The 10085-nt window shown below is 40.3% G+C and overlaps 1 protein-coding gene across 1 annotated transcript; it reads right to left on the reverse strand.

Moving 5' to 3' along the window:
• Positions 1-1586: 1586 nt before the first annotated feature.
• Positions 1587-9826, reverse strand: apold1a (apolipoprotein L domain containing 1a). The gene is made up of 17 exons (XM_063460901.1): positions 9740-9826; positions 9599-9667; positions 9448-9519; positions 8598-8651; positions 8426-8497; positions 8260-8331; positions 7606-7662; positions 7051-7122; positions 6898-6966; positions 6637-6708; positions 6406-6468; positions 6168-6230; positions 5456-5530; positions 5330-5369; positions 5189-5240; positions 4257-4671; positions 1587-3230 (listed from the first exon to the last, which is right to left on the reverse strand). Exons 1-17 carry the CDS (start codon positions 9824-9826, stop codon positions 1587-1589), a joined length of 3048 nt encoding a protein of 1015 aa, XP_063316971.1.
• Between the last annotated feature and the right edge of the window lie 259 nt (positions 9827-10085).

Here is a 10085-nt window from a genome sequence, read left to right on the forward strand (position 1 = left end):
AGTCATACAAGTTTTACTCGGATCCACCAATAAAAAAAGACAGACACAGTGTAATATATTTTAAATACATATAAAAAGGTTATATGATGTTAGAAGTCAGTAATAATCATGAATGGGGTTTTTTTTGTCATTTCTCCTGTGTTTAATCACCGACTTTGGTTGATTGTGTTCAACAGAGGAAGTTGGGAGCATCTAAACCTAACCCACTTAAATCTGCCTAAACAAATGCTGCAATTACATACTACATACAAATACTGCAATTGCAAAACATACATAAAACATCTAAATGTAGTGTCTCTGAAGCTGTGGAAAATAAAACGGGTAGGTATAGCATGGGCTGCAAATCATCCCGACTCACCAAATCCAGCCATTCACATGCTTATTATTCAGCTGCAGAAATGTTACAGAGTGACTTCAGCCACATCTTAAATTTATTAACCTCCCCTTACTTATTTTTACTATTATCCATTTTAGTGCATTAGTTAGTCCACTAGAAAGTGCTGATGGCCTATAGACTACTTTCTGCTAATCATGCCACAATGCACTGAAAGAGTCATTCTGCAGTTTGACTGTATGGCATTACCTTAAAACATCTGCCCCTATGAAGTCTTAGTGTCGTGTTTCACAGTGTTTGCAGATAGACCCCCTTGCATTTTCCCACTCAAAGGGAGAAGCAAATGAGTGAAAGAGAGAGTAAATTCAGAGTTTGAGCCTATTGCAAACATTAGCCCGCTAATCGTCACTATATTATGTAGTGTGTCAGTATGCCAAAGGCTTAGCAGCGGTTGGTTATTATTATTTTTACTGATAACTGTCTAATGATAACTTCTAATTCTAATTCAGCAGATTTACTTGTATTCTCAGGTGTCATAATTGATTTGATTTCATGTGAAGTGATGTTAGTGTTGATTTTATTTATTTATTTATTGTTTTTGCATTTGCCATGTTTTATTGGGGTATTTATAGGTTGTATGTCGAGTTATTTTTAGCACTGCACAGTAGCAGAAGGTAAATTTTCCTCTGATACAATAAAGTTTTACCTTTGACCCAACAGTCGTGCTGAAGGCATCAAAGTCATTAGAGTTATCATCTGTGGATCACACAAATCCCATGAAGACACCTGTACTCATCGCATTTGTAAGAGGTGTAATCAAGACGTTCTGGGAGTCAAAAATCAAAAACCAAATATGCTAATAAATTTCAAGACGATATTCTAATGCATCTCTGGACAGCTCACAATACTGCTGCTGGCGTTCCTACATCACTGTCTTATTGTCAGACAACAAAAATCAGCTTGTTTTTCAAACTGTCCTGACTTTCAACTTGAAGCTCCTCGCAGAGCATCAGGTCAGAAGTGGGACAACCCCCACCACCCACCCTAGTAGTGCTACTGTTTCGTCCTTGTATCTGCATCATTAAAAGGAGTTCAGTTTGCCTTCTGCTGCTCCTGTTTGTAATGTACGCCTCCATGTACACACAGCTATCACTGATTTACTGCAGTACTGTGAGAAACCGTAGATGCAGTGGATTTTCTTGTTGAAGTAACACACTGTAGGTTTTGGTTGGTAAGGCAGTAGATGTTAGAATCAAATGTCCAGTCCGTCTCGCAGGAGAGCTTTGGCACGAGCTCGTTGTCCTGGTTGGCTGTGTTCATGCTCTCTCCCTCTTTCACTTCCTCTCCTCTCTCTGTTACTCCTCTGACTCTCTCGATCGTCTTTTCTTTTTGCCTTTGTGTCATCTTCCTCACCTCCTGCCCTCTCAAACTGCCTCCTTGCACTCTCCACCCTGCTCCCATGCTTCTCATCTCCCCTCTCCCTGTGCTCTCTCCTGTGGTGGCTCCTCTTTGAATACTCTCTGCTGCCCCCTAACTCTCTTTCTGATCCTCTCCTCTTCGTTGATGATATTTCGTCATCTTGGTGCGACTCCTTCCTGTTCTCAGTCTCCTGACCTTGTCTCTTTTCTTCTCTATTTTTTGCCATTTCAGCTCTCCAATCCTTCACTCCTCTATCCTCCTCGCTCCCTTTCCTGCTTTGCCTTTCTTCGCCAGTTCCTCTATTTAGATGTTCACCTCCTCTTTCTACACCTTTCTCACTCCTGCTGCTATGTCTCCTCTGACTGCTGTCCCCTGTTTTCTCTTTATTTACAGATGTACTTTCAGGTGGCTTCATTTCTCCTTCATCATCCCTGCTGCTTCTTCTCCTTTCACTTCCTCTCTCAGGTTTCACTCGCTCACTTTTGCTGCCCTCTGATCTGCTCTTCACTTCCTCCTGCTCTTTTCTAGTTTTATGTTTCTCTTTCTCTGTTGTTTTATTTGTACCAATATCATCGTTTATCTTGCTGACCTTACCCTTACAGTTGTCATTTCCAGCTGTTATTCTGTTTTTGGTGTTTTTGTCTTGTTTGCTTTCTTTCTGAGACTGTTGTTTCAGGACTTCTTCTTTGGCGGTTTTGCCACTTGCCTTGTTTTTCTCCTCTTTTTCCTCATCGGGCATCTTTTCTTTGGACTTGCATTTTTCTTTGTCTTTGTCGTTACTGTCCTCCTTCTCTTTTTTCTCCTTTTCTCCATCTTTTCCTTTCAAGCTCTTCTCCTTTTTCTCCTTCTCATCTTTTTCCTTTATGCTCTTCTCCTCTTTCTTCACCTTTTTAATTTTTGAATTTTCCTTCTCCATTTCTTTACCCTTCTTCTCAACCTCTACAACCTTCTTGTCCACTTTCTCTTCCAGGAGGTCCAGCTCCTGCTCCAGCTCAGCCAGCGTCTTTGGATCAGACACCAAGTCGTCCTCAACCTCTACTTCCACCTCCTCAACCTCCTCAAACTCCTCCACCTCAATGCCGTCCATCGTCTTCTGCAGCTGCGTCTTCACCCTGTTGAGCTCCAGGAGGCCATCTTGAAGGTCCTTACATACCTCTCTGATCTTGTTGGCAAATTTGGTTTTGGCACCCTTGCGAAGCTCATGAGAGTCTTTAGCGAGGAAGAAAACATCCAAAGCCAAAAAGAGTGCCGACATGACGCCTGTGGTGACGCTGATGGCCTGAGCGGCCTTGGCTACGCCGCCTGCCCTACCTAAAACCTGCACGGTGCTGACGAGCTGGTTGGTGTTGATCATCAGGGCTTTTCCCGCGCGGCCTCCCTCTTTCATCACGTGTTTAATGTTGTGGTTCATAGCTTTTTTGGCAGCACTTTGAGCGTATTTTTCAAAATCCCACTCCTGCAGGGTGTCAAGACCTTTCTACAGCAGAAAAGAGAGACAATAAAGAAATTGATATTTTTGCCTTTGCAGGATTTCTCACAGTAAATTTGATTTTAAATGCAAACCTGTGGATAAAATATTATTGAGATATCATTTTTTAACATTTGTTCAAAGAATTATTATTTTCTTCTTAAAAGGTCGAGTTCACCAATATTTGAACTAGTCTGAGATTTTCAGTAGATGCACATATGGCTTCAGTTTGAAAATCCTATGTCGCCTCATTCTTGAGTTATTGCATTTACAAAGTTGGGTGTCCACGCTGCCCGCCCTCCTGCCCAACCAGCAGAGTGACGACAATACTCCATCAGCCTTTAACAGCCAAGGGGTATAAAGTACCAACCATACACAATCAGTTAAACATGGACTTAACTGACTGAATCTAGGCTAGATTACATCTCAGAGCGTCTAAATTCAGGGACACAAAACTCTGGATTTACAGTCCTAGGAATTTAAAACACTGCAGTCATTGTTGCAGTACTGTAATGTAGTATTGTGTCACAGTAAACTGCCATATAAGCACTTGACCAGAGCAGCGCGTACCCATGCACAGGTGTTAACCTTTGAGAAAGAAAGGCTGCCACTTTATCCTCTTTGAAAAAGCCCAAATCAATACTTTTAAATATATTTTAATACCTTAACAAAACTCGTAAATAATGTTGTGAATAAATAGCACATATAAAATAAGGTTTTCATTGGATGCTTTGCAGTCCTGTGAAAATTTAAGTACACGCTTACTGCCTCCATATAAATAAGGAGGTAAATAGTAGCCAGGTGCTGCAAGTCAACACAGCTTGGAGCTGTATGATGCCACCTGCTGAGGGATCTGTGATACTACTGCAAAGCTTAAGAGATTAAAGCTTGGGCAGGCAACATGTTTCTTTGCATCTCAAAACAAAACAAAAAAAAATCCATCATAATATTTTAGTAGGCTCAGGAAGGTGTTCTGATCTCAGAGAGTGTGCTTCAAATACTTTGTTCTTAACCTTTTAGAAAAAATCCCCTCACCTGCACAAACTCCATGCACTCTCTGATGACTTTGATCTCCTCCTGGTAGCCCTGGATCATTTTCTCCATCTTCTTACGGTCCATGCTGGAGTGAACCGTGTCTGTGATGTTAGCCGTCGCTGACGTGATGCTGCCTGCCGTCGCCACACCGATCCCCACTGCTGTCACAATAATAGAGGCGCCAAAAGTGAAAGGCGCCAGAATGAGGCCTGTGATTGTGGTGATGCTACCCGCGACGCTGGCCACGCCTCCACCCACAGCGGCCGACACCGTCTTCTTATGGAACTCATCTGCAGCGTCCGCCATAGCCAAAAGCTCCAGGATGCGATGCTGTAAGGACGCCCCGCGCTGGTTGAAAAGACGCACAAAAAGACGGGCTGCCATGTAGACACGGTCGGCTGCCTGCTCCATCGCCCTGCAGAAACAGAGACATTATGTTTGTCAAGCTGACAAATAAAGTTCACATTATTATGGTAAATGGCCTGTATTTGTATAGCGCTTTACTTAGTCCCTATGAAACCCAAAGCGCTTTACACTACATTCAGTCATCCACCCATTCACACACACAGGTGATGGCGAGGCTGCCGGACACTGGCGCCACCTCTGACCACCATCAGTAGGCAATGGGTGAAGTGTCTTGCCCAAGGACACAACGACCGAGACTGTCGGAGCCGGGGCTCGAACCGGCAACCTTCCGATTACAAGACAAACTGCCAACTCTTGAGCCACGATAGCTGATTATATTTACTGCTAAATTTGAACCTTAAAGTTGTCAAGAAATCAAACAAGAATTATACCCTAAAAAAAAAGAAAAAAGAAAAAAAAAGGTAAAAATCTAGAATATTACGTTTTCTGAAAAACGTAATATTCTACGTTTTTCAGAAGAATACATGAAAACATGAAGGTTATTAAAAAACAGAAAATATATTCACATTTCCTCATCCTCTGCCTGGAAATCAGAAGTCTCATTCCACTCCTTCCAACCTGCAAAAGGGAGCAGAAATAATACAATGAGTAGCCAAAAAACATAAAAAATTAATAATATTTCTCCTAAATGTTGAAACCACACTAACCTTTGACTGTGTTCCACCACTCCAAAAGTTCATCCTCTTCCTGAAAACAAGAAGCTTTGTCAATAAAAACACAACTCATCTGTCGAATACCATAAATCACTAACACGCACAAACACTTAAGCTCACCGGCTCGGTTTCGTCTGGGTTTTCCTCAGTTGGATAAGCAGCCATCTCCACCGGCTGAACCTCCACCGTGCTCTCCTGGAAAACAAATAATAAAACAGCCGTTAGTTGGACTGTTGAAGTTTCCTCTCTAATCCAATATAAAGCACCTTGAGACGCTGTTGTCGTGCACTGCCGCTAGATAACTAAAACTGAACTGAATTCATGAAGGCAGCCTTTGACGATGATGCGTCTACTTCCTCTGAAGTGTTCTCGACTTGGCTCGATGCTATGATATCCTTTTCTCAAACCATGAAAAATATTCTGTCATCATGCACTTTACTTTTCTTCAGTGGTGTTGCTGAGCTCATCAATGTAGTCGTTCCTTTTAAGAATCAAGCAGATTGTTAATTTGGTCACTCCTAATTTTGTTTTTCTTTCTCAGTCTCAGTGAGTTAATGCAATACTTTTGTTAAACCCTGCAAATTAAAACTGATAATCTGAACTTCAACCATATCACATACTGCATAAAATCTACTGCACTGGTATAAAGAGGCAAAATTATAATAATACATATACAAACATTTCTCCACATTTCTCGTTGGAGGTTTAACGAATCATTATGAACATCAAGCAGGGAAGGGTTAAATTTTCAGGCTTTTAATGCATCACTGGACATTCATAGACCAAAATGAATATTTTTACTGAAAATCTTCTTTAATATGATCATGCTGACCTGTGCTGGGCTCATGTCCTGCATCTCGAGAGTCTCCTCGATGACAGGCATTTTATCTGAAGTCTGTGGAGGAAAACTGATCAATGTTGTCATAGACGAAAATAATCTACACTGAAATTTCTTTTTTTTAATTTTACATACTGACTGAAAGTAAATTCTGTAATTAAAATAATTTTGGAAAATCTGGTGGAAAAATAAGGCGGAAAAAACCCCCCAAACAAACAACGGCTGCAGGTACCTGTGAAGTCAGGCCAAGTTTGGGAATTTTAGGAAGAGTTTTCTTGACTCGGAATGACACAACCTGCAAGAAATAAACAAGGGAGTAAAGTTTTATTTATTTAGGTCTCGCATTCACATCAAAACTGAGAACTTAATGGTGTAAGAAAATGTCTGGATATGCAGTGATTATTGTTGATGAGCCCTGACTACAGCAGCTCATCGTCTGCTCATGTAATGAACGACATCTTACTCGTCTTTTCTTCTTGACGGTCCTCTTGCGTCTCAGCCCGCCTCTTGCCGGAGCCTCCATGTCCTCATCTTCCTGCAGCAGACAACAGAAATGTCTTTTTTTAAATTTTAAAGGTTATTTTTCCCACGGTTGCTGTTTAAGTTTGATTAAAAAAAACTTAGTTTTGCAGTAAAGCCCACTAAGCTTTGTCTCTCTCATATCAGGACCATTTCAAGAGGCAGCTTTACAGGTAAACACAGCTGTTGTTGAGGTCGTTTCTACCTGTTGCTCCTCAGTTTTGGGCGTCCGTCTAAACATCCCAGTGATCCCGGAGAACCCGACTTTTTTCTCCTGTTAAAATAAAACCATGAGGCATTTATTTATTTATTGCTAAACCCCAGAAAGGTGAAACGATGTTAAAATCAAAAGTTTGACCTTTGGGGTGCTTGAAGCTTCTAAAAGATTGTCATTACTGGCAGACAGCTGACTGTTTCCCAAAGCCGCCTCCTTTAAAAAGACAAATACAGTCTTATATAAATTATTAGCTCTTTTTTGTGTACCAAACAGGGACAAAATTTGATGATCACACTATAATGTTTAAAAATTTGGATGCAGAGACTGAGTCATCTAAAGTTATATTATATTATTAATACAGAGTACCGCTGTGTCGTATTTAAAGCCTTTACAGCTTTTTCCACACATGCAGTGTAGTGCTAAACTTTTTTTTTTAGGTATCACCCATCTAAGTTACAGTCTTTTCCTTGCTAGCTCCCTTGTACAAAGTCTACGTGATTAGGATTTGTCTTGATGTGCCGGTTTATTCAAAGCTAGAGAATATTATTTCTGTGTGCTGCGTCTTACATGCTCTACTTAAGCAGCACTCTAAGCTGAAACCAGACACTGCATTTCCACAAGTAGAACTCCACAACATTGAGAAAGGATAACTTCCCGAGCTGATTATCCCGACACTAGTTTCAGTAGTAATCTCACCTTTCCTGCATCTGTGAGGCTGTCACAGCTGGCTGACAGCTGCCTCGAGAGGGGATCCTGGAAAAGAAATGCAGTGAATTCAGTGAATGGCTTCAGTCCAGTAGCATCCCGAACATACTCTGTGTCGTATATATATTTGTTAAGTTCAATGTTCTTGTTTTCCATCACATTTTAAATCCTGTTAAATCCTAACATGATCACAAATAAGCTGCAATTTGCTGCAATATATCCTGATAACATGATGAGACCACTGCTGCAAACACTATATTTTTGGGGAGGAATTTAAGAACAGCTGACAGAAATGTGAAAAAAGTCCAAATTATTGTATTAAATGATGACAACATAGTCTTCTGATTGATAGTGCTTTCAAAATTCTGGTCTGGTTGAATGTGATGACATGACAATAAAGATTTTATTAGCTGTGTGACATCTTTTATTTTTTTGTTTGTGTGTTTGTTTAAATGTTTTATTATTTGAATCCTTGTTTGAGCCATTGTGGAATATTTTCAGAGGTGAAATAAATATTAAAGGACAGTAGGATTCTTGTTTTGAAGTAAGAAGTAGTGACAAATGTGAAGGAAGAAGCACAGTTTTGGGCTTATAGGGTAATTTTCTGATAACATACTACGTCTAAAATCCAAATATATTTGGCACCTGAGTAGCAACAGAGCGTGGAGCTGGTTTGGGAGACTTTTTGAAGAGCCCTGCCAATCCTCCTGTTTTTTCCTGAAATATATGAACAGTAAATAATCAAAGACAGAAATGAGGGTGAAACAGGGCATGACTGTGACTGTCCAGATGTGCTGGTCCACATCTGTACCGTTGCTGTGTTTGCTCCTGACAGGTCTTCATCGCTGGCCGATAATTTCTGTTCTTCATCTGCGTTTGTTTCCTGAACGAACACGACACAAAGTAAAACATAAAAAAGACCAACAGACGTACAACTGACTATCTTAGAGTGTATTAGAGTTATTTAAAGGTCAAAACTGCACCTCATCTGCTGGTTTTGGAGCTCTCTTGAACATCTCACTGAAATTCTTTTTCCCCTGAAATCAGCAGAAATGAGCAGATAAAACAGTGTGTCGCACTGAGAAATCCAGAAGAGAGAAAGAAAAAAAACGAACGGTAACTCAAGCACCAAGGCAAAGTTAAAATGTTGATGTGGAAGTGGTTAAAGTGTGACGACATGAAATCCCACAAAGGAAACAATCTGTCAAACAGATAAAAAAACAAGACAAGAATGAAGCAACTCGGTATGAGGTTTGCTTTTTAACCCAGTTTTAAGATTACACAGGGTGCCGTGTGTGAAAGAGGAATGTTACTGATTTAGCACAAAGACTAAGCATTAAAAGCTGAACATGTAATGCGTTTCACTGTCGCTCTGTGCAGGACTGACACTGACCTCATCCAACAGGTTGTCAATGCTGCCGGATCTTTTTAAAATTTTAGCCAGGCCTCCTTTTTTCTCCTAAAACAAACACATTTAAGATACTCTTTAAAAGTCATTAAAACATTTAGTGGCAAAAACTGTCTCAGGGAAAATAAAACAGGAACATGACAACTTTCGATATCAGAAAGTTTCGATGTTGCAGTGATGGAGAATGTGAGATTTTTCATGTACTAAAGATTTTGACATATCTGCAGATGTTTTAATTATGTAAATGTATATATTAATTTTTTCTGGTGCATTCATGACACATTTGAAAGCAGTAAATGACTCATTGCACTCACTGCATCTGATCTAAGTGTGTGGTCAGGTTTCAGTTGTTCACATGACAAAAGCAGCTACAGCTGATTTTTTTTTCTAAAAAAAAGGAGAAGAAGTTTTTTTTAATCGAGTACCTTTGTGACGGTTGTGTCGCTCAAATTCTCACAGCTTGCAGATAACTGAGCCTCAGTATTTGCCTCCGACTCCTGAAATAAAAGCAAAGAACAATAAAACCCAAAGTCTCATCTGTAGCTTGGTGTTTGATTATAAGACCTGGTTCAGTACCAGCTCTGACGCAGCGCTCTCTGCTGGTTTCTGCGGTTTCTTAAACATCTTGCCCAAAAAGTTTTTCTCCTACAAATAACAAAAAAGTCAGTAAAAGTTCCCGACAAAGTTTTCTTTGTGTTTTTGTTTTAAATCGCGGACCTTGGTGATGTTATTGTCAGACAAGTCATCATTGCTGGCCAACAGCTCTTTCTGAGCTTCTCTGTCCTGAAACAGGAAGTGGTCCATTAGTATAAAGATGGTGAAACTTTTTGACAGACTTTCTGCACATCCACAAACTGTCATTTACCGGTGAATCAGTTGGTCCTGCTGACGCTTTAGGAGTCTTTTTGAGGAGTCCACTGAACAGGCTCTTCTCCTGATAAAGACAAAATAAACAGGGTTAGGATGAGCTCACGTCTTATAGAGCTCCCAAAAAAGTTTTGGTGCAATCTTTTTCTGGGTATTTTATGTAGATATCATAGAATCCAAGCGGAACTTTACATGG

Source organism: Pelmatolapia mariae, linkage group LG18, assembly GCF_036321145.2.
Source record: "Pelmatolapia mariae isolate MD_Pm_ZW linkage group LG18, Pm_UMD_F_2, whole genome shotgun sequence".
Taxonomy (NCBI): Eukaryota; Metazoa; Chordata; class Actinopteri; order Cichliformes; family Cichlidae; genus Pelmatolapia; species Pelmatolapia mariae.